This window comes from Salvelinus alpinus, chromosome 1, assembly GCF_045679555.1.
Source record: "Salvelinus alpinus chromosome 1, SLU_Salpinus.1, whole genome shotgun sequence".
Taxonomy (NCBI): domain Eukaryota; kingdom Metazoa; phylum Chordata; class Actinopteri; order Salmoniformes; family Salmonidae; genus Salvelinus; species Salvelinus alpinus.
The window spans coordinates 65092477-65120279 of record NC_092086.1 but is presented as its reverse complement, the minus strand read 5'-3'; the positions used below and the strand labels follow the sequence as shown (position 1 = coordinate 65120279).

Sequence of the window (27803 nt, the reverse complement as noted above, 5' to 3'; positions counted from 1 at the left end):
TTCAAATTGGATGGTGGAATTTATTTGACATTCAGTTTTGTACAATAAAGGCGACACCAGGCAAATTTCTCACCAAACAATACAGAAACTTGACTGGAATTCAGCATTCACAGAGCATGTCGTTTTTTTGTATAAAAAAAGAAAAAAGAAAAAAAACTATCGAAACAGAATTAAATTGTAGGTCTTCAACACAAAGAAACAAAATCCCAAACAGGAAAGCATTTCAAATGCTAAAAGAAGTCCTCTTCAAATGTCAATATCATGATGTATGTAAAATACTATTCACACTCTTAGCCGCTTCTCACAATTTACCTTCAAGAAAATGTGCTAAAGCCACCAACTCGCTACAAATTAATTCAAATGGAGCATTTACAAGTTTGATCATACATAACATGTATTCATTCTCAAAACTGTAACAAATGCCCAAAAAATACTGTTGAAGGTAAATTCAGTGCTGACACCTCTCTCAATCTGTGATCTTCAACCCTTCACACTTATACCTACAGAGGGCACTGACGTGTTCACACAAGCCTCAGATCACTTCATATTGGGCGGTGCAGCTTTAACACTGTATGGCAGGCATATCAAAAGTCCTTTTCATATAATATATGAACGGTTATATACACACACATTTATAGGTCTTTCCTCGTACAAACCAAAAATATTTAGTACCTGACAAAAAAAACTACTTTGGAACGTCGCTATAAATGACATTAGTGCAAATGTCATAACACGTGGGCTACATATCATGAAAATAAAGGTTCCTACAGCTACCAGATGGTGACAGCGTGCAAGCCTAAGCGTGCGTATGAAGCTTCTACATCAAGTGCTCTGTCTGTTCTCTTCAGTATATGAATGTCAACCACACATCCCGGTGAGTGTTTGTGTCTCCGACCTACACAACGCCCTTTCCCACCCTGAGCCCTTACTTGGTAAGGTTGTTGTGTAACCGATCATCAAGCAGAACAAGGTGAGGGAGGGTGGGCCACAAGGCCAGGAGAGGGTCGGCGAGGCCCAACCAGGGTCGGAAGGAGGTGGAAAACACTTGGGAGTGGCAAAATAGTGAGCTAACGTTAGTGACCTAAAGAGGGGAAAAGGTGTGTGAAACATGTTGAATGAGAGTTAATGAAATCTCAAATGTTATATTTTGACTGTGTTTTGTCTTACGCTAGATAGATGTACAGTATAATGACAGTCAACTGCCAAATAGATGCATTTTGTTGTTCATCTAATTCAGTGGCCTTGTTGTTAGTGCCCGCCCTGAGATTGGAAGGTTGTGAGTTCGATCCCCGGCCCGAGTCATACACTAAAGATTAAAAAAATGGGACACCAATGAGTCTCTGCTTGGCACTCAAGAGTTTAAAAGATCGATTGAGGGTAAATCCCTGCGATAGACTAGCGTCCTGTCCAGGGGGTGTACCTGTGCATCAACCTGCCTCACGCTACAGAAACAGGAGATAGGCTCCTGCTCCTATGAGCCGTTCCGGCTAGCACAAGCCAAGGCTCATGCAAGGCTACTTACTTATTTTGATGCTAAGTGAGAGAAATCGATGCAGATTTCTCAGTGAAATTATATGGAGGTTCAGTATGGCATCACTCAAGTCTGCGTCAGACTTCATACCTGGAATCCTATAGGATTAATAACCATGAAATGTACTTGAATGAAATTAATTAACCATGAAATGAAGTAAGCATGAAATGTTAATGAATGACGTTTAAGACCATACTTTAAGTAACAGGCAACAAATAGATGAGTTTGTTAAGGGGAAGGTGTTGGATAGTGGCAATAGGGAAAGTCCAACAGTTAACCTGTCATGGCGAAGTCGTACGTATTAGCCACTTGAGGATGAATAGTCTTTAGCTGTGTGTGAGGAGGCGTGCATGAGCGAGGCTCAGAGGCAGCAGGGGCTGGCAGACCGTTGTAGTTCTAACTGGAGGTCAGCTGCACATGCTGTGGATGATGTTGCTTCAGGGCAGGAGGCAGACTGCTGGGGCTGGCGATGCCTGAGACATGACTCCCCTGAGCCCTGTGACGGACCTGCCTCCTCTGCCTGGCCCTCAGGCTCTGGGTCAGGGTTAGCATGGGAGAAAGAGGATCTGGCTTGGCTCTCTTCAACAGGAACACCGTTCTGAGTCACCGTTTCGTTCCCTTCAGCCACACTGGCCACTGGCTCTCCTTGCCCAGCCTCTGCTGGTTTGGGATTGGCTGGAAGAATGTCCTGGGCGGGTGCAGCGGTGGCATTGGTGGGCTGTGATTGGCTCTTCAGCTGTTTGTGGCAGAGGGGGCAGGTCTCCTGTACGTAGAGCCACTTCTTGAGGCAGCCAGCGTGGAAGAAGTGACTGCAGGGGGTGATGACGGCAGACTTCATGTCCTGGAAAGGGAGACAGAATACTGGTTAACTACCGAAGGACTACGGACAACCACAGAAGAGTCTGCTACAATGCCTGATGATGCTTTTCTGATAAGTGGAAGTATATCACAGTACACATCCTTATTCAAACTAAACTATCATTTTTCTTTTTAATGTTTAGGTAACTTTCCCAAAATTCCCAGGTTTTCCAAAAAACCCGGTTGGAGGATTGCCGGAATCAGCAAAAAATCTGGAATACCTCAACCAGGATTTCTGGAAAACCTGGGAATTTTGAGGAAGTTACCAGAATTTTACAACCCTAGTCAGAACCCATGTCATATCCCCTCTAGCCGCATTGTCCCCTTCATACCAGAAGAGGGCTATAAAACACATTTATCAGAACAATAATGGTGCCCTCTCAAACAGCATGCACTCACACTTTTCTTCATGTACACACACCGGACACACACACACACTCCGTCACCTGATAGCAGATAGCACAGATGTCATTGTACTGCTCCAGCTGCAGGTCGGAAGCGGTGGGCAGGCTCTTGATCTTGTTGACGGCGTCTCGGCGCATCAGGAAGCTCTGCCAGCCCAGCTGGGCACGCAGCCACACGTTGTAGTAGGAGTGGATGAAGATGATGGTGGAGCCCATCACCGTCCACTCCCCGAACACCGTCTCAGACACGCCGTAGGCCACCACCACGAGCGCCACCAGGAACTCCAGCAGCCGGTAGGTCCCGTTCACGTAGTAGATCACGTCGTCCATGTTCTGTACGGGCTCCTTACGGACCTCCTCCACCATGAACAGGATGTAGATTAGCAGGGTGCCCAGCACCTAGGGGAGAAGGACATTGAGTGTGGGTGCTTCGTTTCACTTGTTTTGACACTAGAAGTCACTCTCACGTTGGGGCAAGCAGTTGGGGGTCAAGGGTTAGGATCACAGGTAATATATAGATCAAAAGTAGTAAGGTCTGCGGCCTTCCTTTTTTCTATCAGAGATAGTCAACGCACCGGAATCTTCTAAAGGTCAACGCACCAGAACCACATTTTAACAAAATAATGTTGCTGGAATGCTGATCTTATCGGTTTCTACTACAGAAACCGTTTCAGAACAATCTGAGATGGTGGGTTGCTGAAACCTCACAGGGTTTTCCATATTTCACAGGGAATATATACTCACAGGTGGCCAGGGAATAGCAGGCACAGATACGGGAGCTTACAGTCCTTACCGTGCCCGTCACATCACCATCACGGACCTGTGCAATATATCTCAGCACTAACGGAAAAGCCATCTACCTTACATATGAAACATTGTTGACGTGTTCTTATGTCATTACTGCAAACAAACGGACAAAGGATCCAGTGTACCAGTGGCTAAAAGGAACTCTTGAATTGGACAGACTACAGCGTGTGTGTGTGTATGGGTGTGTCCATGGCGACAGAGCTTAAGGTGTGTGTGTGTGTGTGTGTACCTGCAGGGAGGTGAGGATGCTGGAGGAGATGATGATGAGGAGCCAGAAGTCCATGTGGAAGAACTGGCAGATCATGTAGGCCATGTAGGCTGGGAAGACCAGCAGGAACAGGCACAGGCTCACGGCCCGGAAGTGCTTCCACAGGCTCCTGAACAGAGCGACAACCGACAGAGCTTTTACTAGGACAACACCTCTTAGTAAAGTTGTGTTGAACTGAATCATGTAGTTGTGGCATTTTGGACGGACTTCCATGTGAAAGCGAGGCCCTCTCTGATCTTTTCATTCTTGCGGATGTGGATGACACTATGGGCCCTGGATAGGCTTGGGCGATATACCGTATGTCACTTTCAATACCGTTTGATTTTCAATACCCTCGCGGGGGCTGCATGCTGCGCCACTGCTTATGAGTTATAAGCAATCAATGTATATTCAGCTCAGGTCTTCAGCTATGCATTTGGTTCGCTAACTTGCTAGTTGAGTGGCTAGATCAAGCTTCTTGGTTACAGCAGAGACATTCAATCCCCTCCTGGATGAAGATCCCTGTTGCCTAAATTGTTTTGTACTTATTTTTGTAAAATATACTGTAGATATTTTAAAAAGTAATAGCGCCTCGTGTGCGTATTTGGTAATACCGTATACCCCGGTATGGTACAGAAATTAAATGACCTTATGAATCTGGACACCGCACAACCCTAGGCCCTGGTCAAAGTAGTGAGACATTTCCAACTCAGCCTGGAGTGTCTTACTTGTCCCGTGAGGCCCCCAGAGCCAGTACGATAGGGTCAGCTATCTCCAGCATGGACTGCAGGATGGAGGCCACCACGATGAAGAGGATGATACTGAGGAGGAAGGCTCGGTGGATGACCTGCAGCTCAATCAGACCCGTCTGCACAGCCAGGATCAGTAGCGTGATGCCCTCCGTCATTCCCCTGAGATGGCGAGAGACAGAGCGGGGGGGGGAAAAGAGAGAGAGATTCATAAATAATGTGGTGATTTCAGTCAAAAAAAAGAAAAAAAAAGAAAAGATTCCTGATTGTTCAAGCTATGGGTCAAATAACACACTTACCGGGCATAAACACACAACATAAAATGGGCTGAATGAGAATGCGGCTGACTGACCGATGCATGGTGTTGTCATTCATGAAGGCCCGGTAGCCCTGCAGGTAGAACTTGCAGAGGGTGAGGACGCCCAGCGCCACAAAGGACACGGTGAAGACCAGGCCCAGCAGGGAGTAGGGGGTGCTGCAGCACTCTGCAATACTGAGGGGACAGTAAGAAAACTCACTAAACCAATTCAGAGATCATGTATGTATTTGTAATAGATGGCACGTCACATTCTCTTTGATTACGACAAACAGACATAATAAAGGACTGAAATTGTAGAACGTCAGATGAAATAATGTTGTGTTGTGCAAAAGTTCCGGCAAAACAGATCGAATTGAGGTTTCCAACTTCTCGGGATTCCACGAGAGAAGGGAAAAAAGGTTTCTAGTGTTCTAGGAAGCAGTGCCCTGTCTCACCTGGTGAGGAAGAGGAAGAGCAACCTCTCTCTGGAGGTGGGCTTGTCGCGACTACTGAAGTAAGTGTAGATCTGCAGGGCAAACAGCACCAGCCAGAAGCACATGAAGAGGACGGGCAGAACCAGCTGGTTCCACAGGGACATCCCCAGAGCCAGCAGCCCATACACCTCCACCACCTGGGCACAGGAGGACATGGAACAGAGGATGCCACAGATATTGTTAGCTATGAGAAATAAAAACACAGAGACAGCAGCAAACTGATAGATTTACAGTCTTATGTGTGAAAGAAAAGTGACAATCAGGTGGTAGAGTAGTCATTGAATCTCCTCCAGTCTAGAGCCAGCAGACACTTAGCTGGCGTGGAAATAATTCAGTGCCACGCAGACTATTTTACCTGCACCAGCTCCCTGTAGGCGGTCTTGGCCAGGTTGTAGGGCACCAGCAGGTTGGAGGCCAGGAAATAGATGACTTCGAGGCCCGTGAAGATCATGGCGAAGCGGTTGATGAACACGATGGTCTCCAGGGGGACCAGGCAGAGGCGCGCCACCAGGGGGAGCAGGTGAGCAGAGAACAGCCAGATCCTCTTGGTCTGCATGACGCAGGAGCACAGGGTGCATACCACCAGCTGAGCTGGAGAGAGAGGCGGGGACACAGGAGGGACGGGGTTAACACACTGCAGGTGAACGCCCAGTCTATAGGAACACACACCGTATCTGAACTGTGTAGTAACATGAAACAGCTGAATCTTAAAGGGCGAGTGTTCCAAGATGTGACATGCGAAGTCAAAATGTGCGACGCCCTCAAGGACAAATAAGGGCAAAAAAAAGGCACCTCAAGAATTCATTGAGGCCCGGAGCACGTGCGTCTTTACCGCTACCGTGCCCCAAGTTAACTCTGACGATACAGTGCTAAAGCATGTGACTGCACTAGAAAGCTAAGAGACTCGTCATAACACCAGAGAGAAATGAGAGATGGAATGAGACATAGTGAAGCCATAACGTCAGATCCAGTCTGTCTCCAGGAGCTGGAGTGTGACATCCCTGAGGCTGGTGACGACAGCACGGAGAGGCAGCATGTTCCCTAACACTCTAGGGACTAGGCCAAGAGGTCCCTGCCTACTGCTCTCCTGTGTTACTTGGAAAACACGAACCCTCATTGCGACCCGCCTGCAGAGCGTGCGTGAAGATTTGAGTGTCCCTAGAAAGCAACTGTGCAATACAGCAGTCAGAACTCATGGCTGAATGTGCATCGAGAGTAGCCTTACCCAAGCACTTGGCTATCAGACAGCTTATCCCACTTGTCTTTCAGAGAAAAGTAACAAGTACTTATGTGATTGAACCTAAAAAGGCCAAAGTTCAAACAACTGTCCCAAGCCAAGTCAGCACACCGTGCCAAAGGGAATCATCGATCCTTTCCCTAACATTTTACAAAGAGGGAGGGACTGGTTACTTAAAGTGGCACACCAGTCTCATTTTCACCCCATTTGAACACCTGATTTACTTAACAACACACACATCCCACCCCCAGGTGGTGAAGGTAGGAAACAACATCTCCACTTCGCTGACCCTCAATACTGGGGCCCCACAAGGGTGTGTGCTCACCCCCTCCTGTACTCTCTGTTCACACACGACTGCGTGGCCACGCACTCCTCCAACTCAATCGTCAAGTTTGCAGACGACACAACAGTAGTGGGCTTGATTATCAACAACGACTAGACAGCCTAAAGAGAGGTGAGGGCACTCGGAGTGTGGTGTCAACAAAACAACCTCTCACTCAACGTCAACAAAACAAAGGAGATGATCGTGGACTTCAGGAAACAGCAGAGGGAGCACCCCCCTATCCACATTGAAGGGCCAGCAGTGGAGAAGGTGGAAAGTTTTAAGTTCCTTGGCGTACACATCACAGACAAACTGAAATGATCCACTCACACAGACAGTGTGGTAAGACAGTGAGGTGTAACAGCGCTTCTTCAACCTATGGAGGCTGAAGAAATTTGGCTTGTCACCCAAAACCCTGACAAACATTTACAGATGCACAATCGAGAGCATCCTGTCGGGCTGTATCACAGCCTGGTACGGCAACTGCACCGCCCTCAACCGCAAGGCTCTCCAGAGGGTAGTGAGGTCTGTACAACGCATCACCGTGGGCAAACTACCTGCCCTCCATGACACCTACAGCACCCGATGTCACAGGAATGCCAATAAGATCATCAAGGACATTAACCACCTGAGCCACTGCCTGTTCACACCGCTACCATCCAGAAGGCGAGGTCAGTACAGGTGCATCAAAGCTGGGACCGAGAGACTGAAAAACTGCTTCTATCTGAAGGCCATCAGACTGCTAAACAGCAATCACTCTGCTGCCTACATCGAGACCCAATCACTGGCCACTCTAATAAATGGATCACTAGTCACTTTATACAATGCACTCTAAATAATTCCACTTTAATAACGTTTACATATCTTAAATTACTCATATATGTATATACTGTATTTTATACCATCTATTGCACCTTGCCTATGCCGCTCGGCCATCGCTCGTCCATATACTTACATGTACATATTCTCATTCACCTCTTTTAGATTTGTGTGCATTAGGTAGTTGTTGGGGAACTGTTAGATTACTTGTTAGATATTACTGCACTGTCGGAACTAGAAGCACAAGCATTTCACCACACTCACATAAACATCTGCTAACCATGTGTATGTGACAAATAACATTTGATTTCAATAGGTGGTCCAGGTAAGTAATGACATAACACAAGTGGGGGGGGAATTTCCTCTTTTGTTCTCTATTGCTCCTCTATCGTTCCTGAAGCAAGGGGGGAGGCCGATGACATCACGGATCGCCATGAAGCTTGCAATGGTGTCTAAAAACACAATATTGTTACTAACTTTATTTTCTTGAGTATGTGTACTTTATATCACTTTTCAACAGTAAAAGTAATAACATAAAATCCCTGGAGGACATCTAAGTGTGCTGCTGTTTTCAAATGGTCAAAGTAGCAGTGTTGAGTAACAGAGAAGGATGAATCTTCTCAGCATCAGAAACAGACCAATGCGTAACTGCCAGTCATTTCACAGGAAGGCTTCCTATTCATGATGACACTCATTTCTCGCTTCTTCCCCTTTTGGGCTTTCAGGTTTTCACTGAGCTCTGAAGCTAACACTATTGTGGGCCGGCTGTATTTTCAGAAGAGGCAGAACCCACACCCCAGTAACATAAAACCTGACAAGACACTAGTCGCACTACAGAACACCTGACACTCTTACGACAAGCAGCACAACAAGAAATACGTCAATGAGTGAGCAAGAACGAGAAAGCACGAGGAAAGACAGATGCCTGCCTGAGTTGTGAGCGCTCCCTTTGTACTGGAGACTGTGGCCACTCACACTCTCACTCTGTGGAAGCACCTTTGGCAGCGAGAGAGAGCGAGGAGCTCTGCGGCAAACGGCACCTCAGATCGTCAGATTATACAGCACCCACTGCCAACCCCCTGAACTCTCCTCCCCTCTCTCCTCAGCCGCCTACCTTCTGCCTGACAGGATGAAGCAAAGGAACACGGCCTTTCCCTTTGTCTGAAAAGGTTCTAGGGCAAATGAAACTAGCTCGAACACTCAGAAGACCGGTAGATTTGTACAATGGCCAGACAGGGGAAAAAAAAACAGAGCAGACTCAGAGACAAAGATAGGCGTCGGATTGATAAAAGGACGCAGAAGAAAATAGAAGGATGTCGAAGAAAATATATATGAAATAATGTGAGTGATGGAAGTGCACAATCACTGTGTTATCGAGTAAAAGCAGACTTTAGGGCGACTACAAAGAGACTCGTAGATTCTCAGAAAGTGGGGTAAGAGAAGTGTGGGGGTGTAAGAGGCTGGTACGAGACCTGTGAGACTGTGGCCCAGCGGGACTGTTTAGTGAGTTAACTATGAGGTTGGTAGTGAAGGTGGGACTGTGTTTAGTTACAGTGCCTTCAGAAAGTACTCATACCCCTTGACGTATTCCACATTTTGTTGTCTTGCAGCCTGAATTCAAAATGGATAAAATGTATTATTTTCTCACCTATCTACACACAATACCCCATAATGACAAAGTGAAAAATATGTTTTTAGTAATTGTAGCTAATTAATTGAATATGAAATACAGAAATCTCATTTACAGAAGTATTCACACCCCTGAGTTAATACTAAGTAGAAGCACCTGTGGCAGCGATTATAGCTGATTCTTTATGGGTAATTATATAAGAGCTTTCCACACCTGGATTGTGCAAAATTTGCATTCGATTTTTTTCACAATTCTTCAAGCTCTGTCAAATTGGTGGTTGATCATTGCTAGACAACCATCTTCAGGTCTTGTCATATATTTTCAAGTAGATTTAAGTCAAAACTGTAACTCGGCCAGGTACATTCACTGTCTTCTTGGTAAGCAACTTCAGTGTAGATTTGGCATTGTGTTTTAGGTTGTTGTCCTGCTGAAATCTGAATGAATCTCCCAGTGTCTGGTGGAAAGCAGAACCAGATTATCCTCTAGGATTTTGCCTGTCCTTCGCTCTATTTCGTTTCTTTTTCATCCTGAAAAACTCCCCAGTCCTTAACGGTTACAAGCATACCCATAACATAATGCAGCCACCACTATGCTTGAAAATATGGCGAGTAGTACTCAGTAATGTGTTGTATTTACCACAAACATAATACTTTGTATTCAGGACAAAAAGTGAATTGCTTTGCCACATTTTTTTGCAGTATTACTTTAATGCCTTGCTGCTAACAGGATGCATGTTTTGGAATATTTTTATTCTATACAGCCTTCCTTCCTTTTCACTGTCAATTTGTTGTTTAGAATTCCCTGAGCGGTTTCCTCCTTCTACGGCAACTGAGTTAGGAAGGACGCCTGCATCTTTGTAGTGAGGGACCTTACAGATAATTGCATGTGTGGGGTACAGAGATGAGGTAGTCATTCAAAAATCATGTTAAACACTATTATTGCACACAGAGTGAGTCTATGCAACTTACTATGTGACTTGTTAAGGAAATATTTACTTCTGAACTTAAGGCTTGCCATAAAGGAGTTGAATACTCATACTCAAGACATTTCAGCTTTTCATATGCATTTGTAAACATTTCTAAAAGCATATTTCCACTTTGACATTATGGGGTATAGTGTTTCCCGGCCAATGACAAAAACAAACAATCTCAATTTAATCAATTTTAAATTCAGGCTGTAACAAGAAAATCTGGAAAAAGTCAAGGGGTGTGAATACTTTCTGAAGGCACTGTAGTTACCTGTGAAGGTGGGACTGTGTTTAGTTAGTTACCTGTGAGGGCGGTGGGACTGTGTTTAGTTAGTTACCTGTGAGGGCGGTGGTGAAAGTGGGACTGTGTTTAGTTAGTTACCTGTGAGGGCGGTGGTGAAAGTGGGACTGTGTTTAGTTAGTTACCTGTGAGGGCGGCGGTGAAGGTGGGACTGTGTTTAGTTAGTTACCTGTGAGGGCAGTAGTGAAGGTGGGACTGTGTTTAGTTAGTTACCTGTGAGGGCGGTGGGACTGTGTTTAGTTAGTTACCTATGAGGGCGGTGGTGAAGGTGGGACTGTGTTTAGTTAGCTACCTATGAGGGTGGTGGTGAAGGTGGGACTGTGTTTAGTTAGTTACCTGTGAGGGCGGTGGGACTGTGTTTAGTTAGTTACCTGTGAGGGCGGTGGTGAAGGTGGGACTGTGTTTAGTTAGTTACCTGTGAGGGCGGTGGGACTGTGTTTAGTTAGTTACCTGTGAGGGCGGTGGTGAAGGTGGGACTGTGTTTAGTTAGTTACCTGTGAGGGCGGTGGGACTGTGTTTAGTTAGTTACCTATGAGGGCGGTGGTGAAGGTGGGACTGTGTTTAGTTAGCTACCTATGAGGGTGGTGGTGAAGGTGGGACTGTGTTTAGTTAGTTACCTGTGAGGGCGGTGGTGAAGGTGGGACTGTGTTTAGTTAGTTACCTGTGAGGGCGGTGGGACTGTGTTTAGTTAGTTACCTATGAGGGCGGTGGTGAAGGTGGGACTGTGTTTAGTTAGCTACCTATGAGGGTGGTGGTGAAGGTGGGACTGTGTTTAGTTAGTTACCTGTGAGGGCGGTGGGACTGTGTTTAGTTAGTTACCTATGAGGGCGGCGGTGAAGGTGGGACTGTGTTTAGTTAGTTACCTATGAGGGCCGTGGAGAAACGGTTCATGGACAGCGACTCCAGGTAGAGCGGTCCCTCGTACCCGGAGTCCAGCTCACTGCGGACATAATCCCTAAAACAGGAAGACAAGACAGTCAGAGCTCAGCTCTTGCAGTCCCACCTGCTGTCTTCTGTCCTCACTGGTTAAACACAGAACCATGCCTCAGAGAATTCAACAAGAGTTACGCACAATCAAGGCCAGTAGAAGCCACCAATAGTCCGGAGCCAGAATCATAATATGGTCAGAAAGTCACTACTGTAATACCGGTAACTGTTTTATGTAACAACTACAAAACAGAACTTCAAATCGCAACACTTAACGGCTTTTAAATTATCTTCCGAATACACGTATCTCCTAGCTAACAAGTAGACAGGTCAAGGATTATTTTAGCTGTAGTTCCTGTAGTGGGTGTCTCTCTCTCACCTGGAGACTTGGTGTCCGGCGAAGAGCAGCAGGGCAGTGAGCACGTACAGGTAGAGCTTCACCAGGTGCTGACGAGGCAGAGTCAGGAGCACCAGGCTGAGGATGTAACCTGACACACAGCAGAGCAGAGACGGTCAGTCGGGACAGTGAATCACAGAGGGAAGGAGAGGGGTCTGTACAGTACAACACATGGAAGTGGAACAATGCACAAACAAGGCTGTTTTTATTTGTTTTTAAAGGGACAAAAATATATGTGCCTGCTTCAGCTGCTGTCGGTTTCACACATATTAAGGAATAGTTTATTAACACGGACGTCCACTACTGGCATTCACTTCTTGAATAATCCTCAACTGTTATTCCAATCATCTCAGAGGAGTTCTATTATCAGGAGGACAGTGAAACCAATAATCCTGCCTGCCTGCCCTCCGCCATCTTGGTGGAGCGTGGCCTGCCTGGTTTAGTGGAGTCAGCAGAAAACGGTCCTAGGGAAAATCTCAATTGCATACTCCTCGCGTCCTCGCTCTCTTCACCTACTTCTCAAAACCCATTAGATGGAGGGAAAAAGTCAGAGGGCCCTCCTTTTGAGGCGGCAGCGAGGGGAGAGGATACGAGGAGTATGTCATTGAGATTCTCCCCTAGACAAAATCATCAGGCACCAAAACGCCAGGGACTCGACCTGGACCCAGCGTGCAACAGATCCACCCAGCCAATCCATCCTGGGGATTCCATTAGCAGACAGCTAACACGCCCACTCCTCTAAAGCCCTCTCCACCATCCTGCGCACAGACAGTGTGTGTGTGTGTGTGTGTGTGTGTGTCAAACATGCAACTTAACCTGGTCAAACAATTATTAAAGGGCAGGGAGCATGACAACAACAGTGGGGGATAGGAGGCTAGTTAGCCATTGAGGCTTGAAAGAGTGGTCAGTGGACTAAATCATTCTGGCATGACAGCAACTACACAGACAGATACTGATATGATTCTACCTCCCACGAAAACCAAAATGATTATGATCCTCTCAGTCTAAGTGCCACGGGCCCTGACTGGAGTCAGTGTTCCCAGCCAGTGGTGTGTGTGTGGCCAAGTCAGGGTGAGCCAGCCTCACTGTGACAGGCAGCCAGGGTGACAGGGACGGATTAGAGCTTTGTGTGGGCCGTTTTACCCTCCCTCTCTCCCTCCTCAGCCTGTGGCCAGCACCGGATGCTGCTTAAGTAATCCTGAGAGGAGATGGACCTATATTCTGCAAGCCGGCCAGGCCGTCACGTCACTGCTGTCAATAGGCTTATCTTTGAGCCTCTGTTCTGGTCTGGATGCTCAGTCACAACCATCACAAAGCAGAAAACAGAGAAGTGTGGCGGTACGACGGGAGAGGAAGCACTGCTGACGATATGCCTTGAACACAATCAGAACCAGATAAAATCTTGACTGAAAGAAGAAGTCCATACTGTAATCTTAAGAGTACAAGCTCTTACTTTACAGAGCCTGTGTTTGGTTAGTAGCCTAGCACCTTCCTTCAATGGTGAATATGAGTCAGCGTGTTTAACAATGTGCGGGGTGCTTTGGTTGGAGAGGCTCCTGCTCCCTGCTCTTAGCTCGCAGTTGCACTCTCAGAACCCACGCCTCCGAGGGAGGGAGGCTACGGCCAGTCAGGAACACAGCCTTAGACCACTCAGTCATTGTCACCTTACGTGTGTGCTACGTTGGTACAGGCCAAAATAATTAACAGGGCCTGAATACAAAAAGTAGAGGCCCGGCTTCCCAACAGACCCAACTCACAGGTTCCTATCCCCACCTGACAAACTCAAGTCACGTGCTCCCCAGCCACTCCTCCAGACATGCTCACTGCTGTGGGGACATTAAGCCCTGTGTGCAGATAGTGAAAATAATGAACTGTGACTATAAAAAACATTAAAAAATATATATATTATCCTGTGCCTGGGGCAAACTATTTCACATAAAAGTAATATGGCCGTCCTGGTGATATTGGCCTAGCTAGGCTTACTGACTCAGGAGTCCATAGGGGAGGGATGGGCCTGACAGTATCTGTATGGTGCACATAGAAAAGCCTTCCAGCCATGGTCAGGTGCAGCAATGTGTATTAACAGAGCACATCCTGTTCCTTGGCCTGCATTAGGTAAGCCAACACGGATGAGAAGAATTTGTTTAACAGCAGCGACAGCAATAAAACAGAGCCGTTAATCCACAGTCATGGGTCCCGAGCCGTTTGCTACGCAAAGTCATGCAGACAGGACAAAGAGTGGACCGGTGTGAAAGAACCATCAGTGCTGGCAGTATAAATACACTGACCCTAATCGTCCATAAGCAAAACAGTTAGAGAAAGACTACAGCAATAGGCTACAGCAAGCGCCAAAATGACGAACAACGCTAATAAGATGAGGTAGGGCCTCATGAGATATGAAATATTTGCTGAAACCTAGAAGTACAGATAAAAGATTAGAAAATATCCTGCTCTCCCTCAGTCTGTCTCTTTCCAAGAGACACATCAGCAGCACACACACACTGAGGTTCAGTCCAGTCCACTGTTCTCTGCTGCCCAGTGTGTTCATCAGCAAATACCAGCCTCATTGTCTCACCCACCAACTTCAGCCAAGTATGCAAAGCCACTAAAAATACCACTGGTGAGGTCAAGGAAAGTTTGTACACACACAGTATACATACAAAATACAAAGTTATCAAAAAATTACAGTAAAAAAAAAAAATGTAATTCCTTCCCATTGATAATTATCAGATCTAGTGACTGCATTATAGTCGAGGCCTGTGAGCTGGTTATCATGGCCTGTGCCTCGTACACTCCTTTCCCCTGGGATGAGAAAGGCTTCTTTGAGGGGGGAGGGGATGACTTCTTTCTCCTACTCCCTGCACGGGCCAGCCCCCCCCCCCCACACACACAGCACATTGTGCTAGCCCATCACACAGTGAGGAGACAGCCTTTAGCCTGCCTAAATAAGTGTCACAGTAACCAAGCTGGCTGCTTTTCCCGCACGGACCACACTATCCGTCTGCCTACTACACAATTACCCACCAGCCTGACCAGCTGATAACATGACCCCCCATGCCTAGTAAAGTACACACAATGGCAAACCACAAAACAGTATACAATTCATGCATGGTATTGGTTAACTTCTTTGGGCTAGGGGGCAGTATTTTGACATCCGGATGAAAAGCGTGCCCAGAGTAAACTGCCTGTTACTCAGTCCCAGAAGCTATGATATGGATATAGTGTGAAAACACTCTGAAGTTTCCAAAACTGTTAAAATAATGTATGTGAGTATAACAGAACTCATATAGCAGGCAAAAACCTGAGAAAAAGGTGGGAAATTGTAGTTTTCAATTCAGCCTCTATCTAATATCAAATGTCTGTGGGGTCAAATTGCACTTCCCAAGGCTTCCAGCAGATGTCACCAGTCTTTAGAAGTTGTTTCCAGACCTCTATTGAGAAAGGGAGTCGAATAAAACCAGTTTGATTAGGTGGCACTCGCACGAGGACAATGGGATGTTTACCTCTTGGGCACGCCGGTCGTTCCTCTGTAATGGAAACGCTATTGTCCGGTTGTATTATTACTGCATCTTTATGATAAAAAGACCCTAAGAATGGATTGAAAACATCGTTTGACATGTTTTTACGAACTGTAATGGAGCTTTTTGACTTTTCGTCTAGATAATGGTAACGCGCTTTGTGCTTTTTGATTAGTGGACTAAACGCGCGAACAAAACTGAGTTATTTGGACATAAAGATGGACTTGATCGAACAAAACAAACATTTCTTGTGGAACTGGGAGTCTTGCGAGTGCATTCCGACGAAGATCAGCAAAGGTAAGAGAAGATTTATAACGCAATTTATGGCTTTTGTTGGCGGGTAACTGTATAGCTTGCGTTGATGGCTGAGCACTGTACTCCGGAAAGCCGGAAAGCTATTTTGAAATCTGACAAAGCGTTTGCATTAGAAAGAAGTGTATCTATAATTCTGTGTAAAACACTTGTATCTTTCATCAAAGTATATGATGAGTATTTATGTAAATTGATGTGGCTCTGTGCAAATTCACGGGATGTTTTGGAGGCAAAGCCTTACTGAACATAACGCGCCAAATGTAAACTGAGGTTTTTGAATATAAATATGAACTTGATCGAACAAAACATACATGTATTGTGTAACATGTTGTCCCGGGAGTGTCATCTGATGAAGAATATCAAAGGTTAGTGATTCATTTTCTCTCTATTTCTGCTTTTTGTGACTACTCTCTTTGGTTGGAAAATGGCTGTGTGCTTTCTGTGACTAGGTGCTGACCTAACATAATGATATGTTGTGCTTTCGCCGAAAAGCCTTTTTGAAATCGGACACTGTGGTTGGATTAACGAGAAGTGTATCTTTAAAATGGTGTATAATACTTGTATGTTTGAGAAATTTGAATTATGAGATTTCTGTTGTTTGAATTTGGCGCCCTGCAATTTCATTGGCTGTTGGCGGAACCCCGTTCCCAGACAGGTTAAAGGAAAGATTCACCCATTTTGAATGTTATATCGTATTTGTGCATCTCGGAGCGATGGGTGAATGCATTCAAAATGGGTGAATGTTTCCTTTAACTCTTCTGTGCACATTTCAAGGTTAATTATACCACCTTGAGCATCACGGAAAGTCCCATTAAAATACTTGGGTCTCGGATGGTGGAAAAAAGCAGAGGTAAATGACAAAGGAGCGGAAAATGTGTCTGAGCCAACGTTTCACCATGACGACAAAGTAAAAAAAGTGTCGGACTGCAGGCAGACAGTTGCAGCAGCAGATGTCTAAGGTCAGGCCATGCTTTAATTATGAAACAAGCATCTGCCAACACCCTGCCTCCACTGAGCTCTTAGTGGGCCAGGCCCACTCTCAAGCAGAGCATAGACATACTGAATCAGAAGTACTGTCTGTGCCCATGTTGACGTGCCATTAGAAATACAAAACTTAGGAGAAGCATGTTCACCCTTACAGTCAACGCTGACTACAAACGGTCAGACTTTATCCTTGCGTCACTGCTTTTATCCTGTCTTAGTTAAATCTACCACAAACCTAAAGGCATTTAAATGCAACGCCATTCAAGACAGTCGTAGGTTTAAAAATGCTTAGCTGAACTTAAACGATATGCATTTATACCATGGCATTGTTGAATACTCGTTTTCAATTGGCTTGAATGGGCATTCGAAGGCGTGAATTATTTCCCTATAAAGTCTTGTAAAATTCAATGGCTATAGTTCATTCTTACGTGTTCTATGTTTGAGCTGCTTTTGAAATTAAAAGTTGAATTGTTCAATTTGATTTTCATAGTAAGCGAGGACTGATGGTTAGGATAGCTAAGCTAGCAAGTCTGTTTGGTTACCAAGGCAGCAGCTGTAGCTATCTAGTAAACTTGTTCGCTACTTCAGTGGATGCCAAACACATTTTTACCGGCAAAATGAACACATTTCAAATTATAGCTATGGTATAAGCGGGATAATGAACTCGGGGGCTCAATGCGTTCTCTGGAAAACAACGCAACATCGGGAAAGTGCAGTGCCATGACGTGCTACACACTTTCCACATCGTGCATTATTTCCCATAGAACGCATAGTCCCCTCGATTATCACTTAAGTAGTCCATAAATTACATTCATATGCATGAGACCCAACCATGAAAAACTGGGTCCTAGTTTTACAGACTGCAACTGCAGTGTTTTTCCTGGTCAGGGCACACTAGTGATACTGCAGCACTACAGCCCAAATAACTTATTGGCTCACACCATTTCTAGCTTTTCTTGGCCACTCCATAAAGGAAAGTGCAAACAGAACTAATCTGACGATTACAACATCATTAAAGATATATGGGCTATTTACTGCGAATAGCATGGCTGGGTGATTTTAAAAGTCATAGTCAATCGATTAATAATATAATAATACTCTTAGCAAAAATATTACAATATGTAGAAAGGTTCAGAACATTTGTGAAACATCACAGCACAGTTAAAAGATACATGGCAAATAGATGGTGTTCAGAGATAGATGGGAGGGGTTGAGTGGAGCTGATGGATGGGACTAAAAACAAACAAAAAGATAACTACTGTAAACTACACTGTGTCCGTAAAATGCATATAGTATGTATAAGCTGGAAGTAGAAGCCTAAGAGATGTTGTCCATTAGTTTACTCCCATTAGGGGAAAGATGGAAGGGTAAAACAAAATAATCTATCTACACACACGTTCAAAAGTTTGGCGTCCCTTAAAAATGTCCTTGTTTTTGAAAGAAAAGCAAATTTTTTGTCCTTAAAAATAACATCAAATTGATCAGAAATTCAGCGTAGACATTGTTAATGTTGTAAATGACAGTTTTATGTGGAAACCTTTTTTTATGGAATATCTACATAGGCCCATTATCATCCACCATCACTCCTGTGTTCCAATGGCACGTTGTGTTAGCTAATCCAAGTTTATCATTTTAAAAGTTTAATTGATCATTAGAAAACCCTTTTGCAATTATGTTAGCACAGCTGAAAACGGTTGTTCTAATTAAAGAAGCAATAAAACTGTCCTTCTTTAGTCTAGTTGAGTATCTGGAGCGTCAGCATTTGTGGGTTCGGTTACAGGCTCAAAATGGCCAGATAAAAAGCACTTTCTTCTGAAACTCGTCAGTCTATTCTTGTTCTGAGAAATGAAGGCTATTCAATGCGAGAAATTGCCAAGAAACTGAAGATCTCGTACAACGCTGTGTACTACTCCCTTCACAGAACAGCACAATCTGGCTCTAACCAGAACAGAAAGAGGAGTGGGAGGCCCCGGTGCACAACTGAGCAAGAGGACAAGTACATTAGTGTCTAGTTTGAGAAACAGACGCCTCACAAGTCCTCAACTGGCAGCTTCATTAAATAGCACCCGCAAAACACCAGTCTCAACGTCAACAGTGAAGAGGTGACTTTAAATGTTATATGGGCTAATAGAAAGAAACACCAACTTTTAAAAATGAATTTTTCAGAAGTGGATGGGTGCTTTTGTCAAAATATGCTGTTGAAAAGTACAAATGCTATAAATGACCACTCAAAAGGGCAGCACTGGAAGGGGGAGGGGGGTGGTACTGACCAACATAGTGCAGGTAGAGAGCCAGGTACTTGTACTGAAAGAGGGGATTGTTGTTGAGACTGCTTCTCTGGATCTTCTGGAAGAAGGAGCTGACATCCCAGCGGTAAAGCACCTCCAGCAGCATGATGCTGGGGACACGCAGCCCCACGTTCAGCACCGCCTCCAGCTTGTCTTTCACCAACATGGCTCCGACGCGGCAAGCTACACACTAATATGACTGGACAGGGGGACGGAAAGATAGGGAGAAGAGAGGGAGCAAAAAGTGAGTCGTCTGAGGTGCTATAAAATGATAGCGCGCAGACAAAAAGAAAACTAGCAAAATATACTTTTTTTTTATGCAACTAGCTGTTTTTTCAGAGCTTCATAGGTTAAATCAAATCAGTCATAAAATAAATACACAAGAAATAAAAAAGTACATGAGAATAAAATAAACACACAAGAATATACACTAGATTACATACAATAGTGATGGGAATGGGGAATCGATACAGTAAGTGATATTATATAGATACTTCGACTTTTTTTTTGTTGCTACATAACGTTAGCTAGTGCTAAATTGGCTGTACCTGCGACAAAACACCGGTATTTTTCATCCTATAGCTTGTTCTCCTTTTTAAATAGTGAGCCAACGTGTTTTCAGTGCTTTTAATTTCCATGACTGATCAAAACGCATTTTCTCATGCTCTCTCATCTCTCTGCAGCAGACATGTAGTGAGCAAAATGCTTGGAAAATCAAATTGTAATATCGAATTGCAATACATAAAGAATAGTGAGAATCGGAATACATATCGTATCGGCGCACCGTGATAATATTGTATCGCGAGGTCCCTGGCAATTCCCAACCCTAATATAATAAAGGTCAATATCCATACCAATCAATGAAAGTGATACTGGTTACAGTTGTGTAATCAGGGTTAAAGTGATTGAGCAGCAGAATAATTATACCACAGTAGCAGCAGGGCAAGGTCACCCAGTAAAGGATGCACACTTCCACAAATTATTATCAAAAAAAATTTAACAGTACAAATCAGGGCCAAGTACCCATATACATACGGGTTGAAAATGTCCGATTTGGGCACTGATAAGCGCCTAAATTGGAACGCAGTGGCTGTACAGTAATATGCTAAAAATTACATCAAAGCTCAGGCTCCGAGCTTGACAGCGCTGTATGGGAAGACGGATAGCCATGCTGAACATGAGCACCGCACGCGACAAGAAGTTGCCCCCATCGTTCCTGCTAATTGGGCAACTTTGTCACTTTTTGTTGTCCCGAGTTAGGGAAATGCTGTAAATTAAAAGGACTATGTATTTTGAAAGATAAAATGTTGAGGATTACAATAAATACCGCTTTGATGTCATACAAGCAGCCAAACACCCGAGATTCCAAATGTGTACTTCACATTTCCATATCATAAAACGCATGTCATATACAGTGTCAACGTTTTTGATGTATATTTACAAGATGACATGGCGTCATACCCTGGGTTGTTTTGAACAAAACGAGCCCGGTTTGTCTATTGTGATGAAAATTCACAACAGAACACACACCTGAATGCACAAATTTACAATCCCATTTCTCTGAATAGACTTGTGAAAGTCTCACACCGCAAGATCGTATTTTATAACTTAGCTGTCACGTTGGCAATTGAACAAGCTTTCAAATGATGCCCACATGACCCAGAAAGCGATTTAAAATGGCCACGTTTTATGATTGTGTAAACAACAGTAATTGTTTGATGGCGGGGATACAGGGCTGTGTCCCAAACAACTAAAAGTGTGATTACTCTAGTTCCTTAATGGCACAGCTAAGGAGAGCTTAAAAAAAGCACTGTATAGTTGAAGACTCGTCTTTAAGTCAAATGTGCATTGAAATTACGTAGGAACTGTGCACACTTTGGAGGTGTGTGGCCACTTGGAGATACCAGTTATTCCTCTCACTCAAACCACTTATTTGTCTCGAATTTTAAGGAATATTCTTATCATGTTATTGAATGTATCAAATGCAGTGAAAAGTACATTAAATGTAAAATGCACACAAACATTATATGAAGAAAATGTAGCCTATTTCAGAAGAACATAATAGCATATTCTGAGTCTTCCTTGTTAGGCCCTGATCTGGCTATGCCATACAGCTGTGGGCTACACTAGTTCATTTAGCAGACAAGATTTATAGTATAGATTTATAGTAAGAATACAATTGATATTTTCCCCCAAACGATTTACAAGGGAGTGCATACATGTGTTTATTCTGTGTTTAGTGATTAACAAAGTGACCATTTGAAACAGGTCCTCCTATATGGTTAATTTAGAGTTATTTATGCAACTTTGGCTGTGATACAAACCTTAGAATCTATTATAAATCAATACATTTAGGCTAAGGCTGCATGAACAACAAATGAGGATTTGAAAAAAAGTTGCATGAAATCCATGCGCTCTGCTGTTTCTTGCGCAGGCTGCACACACTTCATCAGTCTCTGATTTATAATTTGACAAGCACTTGATAATATTCTCACCCATCAGACTATTCTCAATTGAATGTGGCCAGTCAGTTATGAACAAATTCTTATTTTCAATGACAGCCTAGGAACAGTGGGTTAACTGCCTTGTTCAGGGGCAGAATGACAGATTTTTACCTTGTCAGCTCGGGGATTTGATCTTGCAATCTTTCGGTTACCAGTCCAACGCTCTAACCACTAGGCTACCTGCCGCCCCGGCATAATGTCAAAGTGGAATGATGCTTAGAGTTTATTTTTTTTATTTATTATTATTATTATTTTTTTTTTTTTTACAAATGAATAAAAAATGAAACGCTGAAATGTCTTGAGTCAATAAGTATTCAACCCCTTTGTTATGGCAAGCATAAAATAAGTTCAGGAGTAAAACTTTGCTTAACAAGTCACATGGGCTCCCAAGTGGCGCAGCGGACTAAGGCACTGCATCTCAGTGCTAGAGGTGTCACTACAGACCCTGGTTCGATTTCAGGCTGTACCACAACCGGCTGTGATTGGGAGTCCCATAGGGCGGCTTACAATTGGCCCAGCATTGTCCGGGTTAGGGTTTGGCCGGGGTAAGTAGTCATTGTAAATACGAAATTTGTTTGTAACTGGCTTAACTAGTTAAATAAAGGTACATGTAAAAATATATCTGCATGGACTCACTGTGTGCAATAAGTGTTTAACATAAATTTTGAATGACTACATCTCCACATAAAAATATCTGTAAGGTTCCTCAGTTGAGCAGTGAATTTCAAACACAGATTCAACCACAAAGACCAGGGAGGTTTTCCAATGCCTCACAATCTAAGCAGACATTGAATATCCCTTTGTGTATGGGGAAGTCATTCATTAAACTTTGTGTATCAACACACCCAGTCGTCACTAAAGATACAGGCGTCCTTCCTAACTCAGTTGACGGAGAGGAAGGAAAGTGGTCAGGGATTTCCCCATGAGGTCATTGTTGACTTTAAAACAGTTACAAAGTTTAATGGCTGTGATAGGAGAAAACTGAGGATGGGTCAACAGCATTGTAGTTACTCCACAATACTAACCTTAATGACGGAGTGAAAAGAAGAACGCTTGTACAGAATAAAAATATTCCAAAACATGCAGTAAGTAAAAAAGTAAAAATGCTACAAATGTGGTAAAGCAATTCACTTTTTGTACCAAAAAAAATAATAATTGTGTTGTATTGGATTAGCTCCAAACACATTACAGAGTACCACGCTCCATAATTTTCAAGCTAGTGGTGACTGTACCATGTTATGGGTATCCTTGCAATCGTTCAGGACTGTGGATTTTTTCAGGATAAAAAAATTACAGAATAGAGCTAAGCACTGGCAAAATCCTAGAGGAGAACCTGGTTCAGTCTGCTTTCCACCAGACACTGGGAGATGAATTCACCTTTCAGCAGGACAATAATCTAAAACACAAGGCCAAATCTACACTGGAGTTGCTTACCAAGAAGACAGTGAATGTTCCTGAGAGGCCAAGTTACAGTTTTGACTTAAATCTACTTGAAAATCTATGGCAAGACTGATAACTATTTTTATGGCCACAATTTTAAAAAGTTAACACTCGATCGCATTTAGAATTGTTATTTGTTGCGCAATAGATTAGGCAAAGAGGTCAATGAAACTCGACCAAAACAATGAAAATAACATGGAAACGCATGGGGGAAAGATTCCGTGGGGGAAAGATCACGAGTCTCCTCGTTGCCACCCTGACAAAATTTGCCTAATTTTGGCTATTGTTTGCGTATTTCAAACTATACTGAACAAAAATATAAAATGCAACATGTAAAGTGTTGCTCCCATGTGTTCCATGAGCTGAAATAAAAGATCCCAGAAATGTTCCATACACACAAAAAGCGTATTTCTCTCAAATTTGGAGCACAATTTTGTTTATATCCCTGTTAGTGAGCATTTCTCCTTTGCTAAAATAATCCATACACATGACAGGTGTGGCATATCAAGAAGCAGATTAAACAGCATGATTACACGCACCTTGTGACGGGGACAAAAGGCCACTAAAATGTGCAGTTTTGACAACACCACAGATGTCTCAAGTTGAGGGAGTGTGCAATTGGCATGCTGACTGTAGGAATGTCCACCAGAGCTGTTGCCAGAGAATTTAATGTTCATTTCTAATTTGGCAGTACAGCCAACCAGCCTCACAACCGCAGATCACGTGTAACCACGCCATCCCAGGACCATCCCACATCTGGCTTCTTCACCTGCGGCATCGTCTGAGGGGGTGCTGATGAGAATTTCTGTTTGTAATAAAGCCCTTTTGTGGGGAAAAACTTATTCCGATTGGCTGGGCCTCGCTCTACAGTGGGTGGGCCTGGCTCCCAACTGGGTGGACCTATTCCCTCCCAGGCCCACACATGGCTGCACCCTTGCCCAGTCATGTGAAATCCATAGATTAGGGCCTAACAAATTAATTTCAATTGACTGACTTCCTTATTTGAACTGTAACTCAGTAAAATTGTTGAAATTGTTGCGTTTATATTTTTGTTCAGTATATGTTGAGGTAAAAAAAAATAGGATTATAAACTGGGTGGTTCGAGCCCTGAATTCTGATTGATATACCACAGCTTTCAGCCAGACTGTATACCACAGGTATGATGAAACATTTGCTTTTACTGTTTTAATAAACTTAACCGGTTTATAATAGCTATAAGGCACGTCATGGGTTTGTGGTTTATGGCCAATATACCACACCCACCCGAGCCTTAAGTATAATGCTTGTATGGATGTCAACCACAGTAAATGTTGATGTTATCGTCATCAATCAACTGCATTACAGTTAAAAATGACGGACTACCACACCACCGATTTCTGTATGCCAACTATACTACCAGCTTATACGAATGGCATTTAGCAGTCACTTCTTCTAAACCTGAAAAAGGACAACTTCTAAATGTTATGCAGCGAAAACAGCCAAATATATTCCCGAAATCGAACTTTAGTAACCACATTGTGGGCCTGTTACAATACATCAATCATGACAGATGACAAATATTCACTTTGTTAGATCAAATTTGTTGAATGTGAGCCAATCCATCATTGTAAATAAGAATTTGTTCTTAACTGACTTGCCTAGTTAAATAAAATAAAAATACCACATCCATCTATTCCCTACTGTTTGCGCTCCACTGACCTCTTTATTGCGCAACGACTGGGCTTATAAAAGCACGTTTCACTCCAGTAGCAGCTTTCTGAGGTGCAGCTTTCTGAGGTGCTCTCGCGCTGTCTGACAGGTGATAGGCTATTCCGCTTAATTTAATTCCACCACATTATGCAAATTAACCTATAGACCGACAGCATGACCGGTCAAATGTATTTTCGGCAGCTAACCGATTAATGGATACCCATTAACATCCCTATAACATTTGATGCAATATTTCATAATGAAAATAGAGATAATCCAAACAGATGTCCCGTAACAGAGTTACATGGTAAAAGAGTTAGACATGCAAAATAGCAATAAAATGATCTCTGGGTCGGTATTTCTAGGGCAATTTCCATAATGCAAGATTAAATGTGTCATGAGACCATAACGTAAAAAGGGGCTGGATGTCCTAGTCGCAATGAAGGAAGAAAAAAAAACCTGTGTCGATCGAAGACGTAGTAAAGTAATTAGCTGATATTTAAAAAAATAAAAATACATTGCTACGTTTAAGAGTGGAATTGTATCTATTTGCCACACAGCCAAGCATCCCAACTTGTACCTGCATCGACCTGAAATACTGTAAGCATTCATGCCATATTGATGAGTTAGTTAGGTGGTGTATGGTCATGATGCTTGCCTTTGCCCTTTCACATGATCTGTAAGACAGGTTGGTTATATTTAACCTACCATGTGAAAAACATGCTAATAACTAGCACCCAATCAAAAATGCAGCTTTTGACAAATGGGTAAAAGTATGTTAATTGTGTAGATAATACTATAAAGAAAACCAAAGGCTCAAACCACATGTCTCTATCATAATCCGTTCAAAAATGATTGGTGTTTTTACCCTTGTAGGATAGACAGAATTAGGGTGACTAAATCAATAGAGGCCAGAGAAAAAGTGGATTTGTTTTTATAGAATCACACCAGCTAGGCTGGATTCTGCACAATAATTAAGGTTACTGGCTATCTAACATGTTCACTTTCCCGTTGAACTCATCTTTCTTCTCGAATCGCAGGACATTAAACAATATAGAGGTAAGATTGATATTGATTTTGAGACATGGCGTCTTTTCATATTTTAGTATATCCTTTTCATATAATTTTTTTTTTTTTTTAAGTTATTTTTCAAAGATTTCTCACAAAAACAAGCATATCTCTGAAATGTCAACAGAGCACATACCACAGGAGGTTAGTAGCACCTTAATTTGGGAGGACGGGCACTTGGTAATGGATGGAAAGGAATAAGTGGAACGGTATCAACATCAAACATGGTTTTATGGGTTTGATGCCATTCCATTCGCTACGTTCCACCGTCCTCCCCTCAGCAGCCTCCACTGGCGTATACCAAGCTTTTTATTTTTCAAAACCTTTTACATTTAATTCAACTCATGCTAATTTTGCTTTGAAGACGATGACCACAAAATGTAAAATCCTCAAAAGTTGTTACGAGAAACCTGCACTGCTACGTCAGAGCTTGTCAGATGGATTAGGTTACGAAATCCAACTTCTTGGATAGAATGTTTACAAAATGTTAGAGACCCCACTGAACGATTCAGAACACGAATAATTGATATTTGTCTTGGTAAAAATGTATTTTATAACATAAGGTGAAATTTTATCACCAAAGTGCGTTTTCACCCACTCTGGGCAGAGTAGGTGGACACCCTATAAGAGGGATGGGAAACTTTGATGAGGGTGGGGGCCACACAAAATCTGAACTCAAGCAGGCCACAGTGGTTTATGCAGTCAGAGCCTTTTGAGAGCCCAAAGTTAAAATGTTGTTTTCTCCCCTCTTGACAGCAAGGATACTTTTGATTTAGAGTAATTTCCTGCAATCCTACACATTCTGATATGGGTCAGAGAGGCTGTGCGGTCCTCCATTTGCAGGCAGACACTGATGGAGTGGATATCCCATCCATTGAATTACATATAGAACTGATTCATACGACCTCAGATCCCATCCACCTGGCCCTCATTTTCAGATGGCCTTTTGAACATGCAATTATGAAACATAAAGGTCCACTGTACCAAGCGTACAATTTTCTAGCTACATCACTTTGTAATTCACATTCATCTGCAATTCCCATGATGACTGGAAACGTAACGTTAGCTAACAAGACCAATTCGCATTATGATTACATAACCGAAATGGTGTGAACTATGGTTATACAGGCACCGGATCACCCTCATGTTGAGGGTTAAGTTAGCACAGGTATTGAAGTCTAGCCCGACATCTAGCTAGTTACACTATATTAATGGCTTGTTGGGCTCCGAGCGTTTATGACATGAACTTTAGTAACCTCGCCAAACGAACGTTAGCAGCGGCTAGCTAACCGTAATTAGTTGTGCCCTGCAAGAAGGGTGATGAATTGTCACATTCTCAATCTCATATTCCAAGACGTACCAAACTACAACTACGTACATTTGTAGGGTCGTAAAACGAGACAAGATGCTAAAAGTCAGTGGTTTAGCTAACTAGCTATGCATCACGTATGTTAGCAACGCAGATGAGCAGAGTCGGGACGGGCGAAAAACTGCATTGATGACCCGCCTACATCAATGTAACGTTAGCAGTAACGTTACCTGATGTTTTTAATAATTGAAACGACCACCATGCATAGTTTAGCTAACTAAAAAATAAAGCACGAGATCAACAGCTGCTCACGACTTAAATTAATCTAGCAACAGCTGGCTAGAAATATTGCTAGCTAGCTACGCCTTATCGCAGAACTGCATGTATTGTGTCGCTAACCAGCCAGCTAAATAGCTAATGCTAGGTACTTGGCTAGCTAGCTAGTCCCTCGAGAGTCAAAACAATCCAGGTTAGCTAGCAAGCTAGCTGAGTAGCCAAGTTCGCGTTATCAACATTGCCCCACGGAAAAACAAAGAACCTACATTGCAAGAACGACGTTCACGACGTTAAAGTGAGTTTGAGGATGCTTCTCCGGTCGAATATCAACCATTTTAACTCGGCTTCTCCCGAGTTAACGGTTGAAACGATGGGATTTCCACCATGGATCGAGTCTTCTGCTGCCGCCGCTTCTTTTCCTTATTCT

The 27803-nt window shown here is 43.4% G+C and overlaps 1 protein-coding gene across 1 annotated transcript; it reads right to left on the bottom strand.

The window, feature by feature from the left end:
- LOC139583359 (RING finger protein 145-like) lies at window positions 1–27803 on the bottom strand. The gene is made up of 11 exons (XM_071414346.1): window positions 27643–27803; window positions 19073–19289; window positions 11971–12079; window positions 11528–11619; window positions 5744–5979; window positions 5350–5525; window positions 4949–5089; window positions 4576–4758; window positions 3830–3977; window positions 2836–3192; window positions 1–2372 (listed from the first exon to the last, which is right to left on the bottom strand). The coding sequence occupies exons 2-11, from the start codon at window positions 19254–19256 to the stop codon at window positions 1893–1895; spliced, it is 2106 nt and encodes a 701-aa protein (XP_071270447.1). The 5' UTR covers window positions 19257–19289; window positions 27643–27803; the 3' UTR covers window positions 1–1892.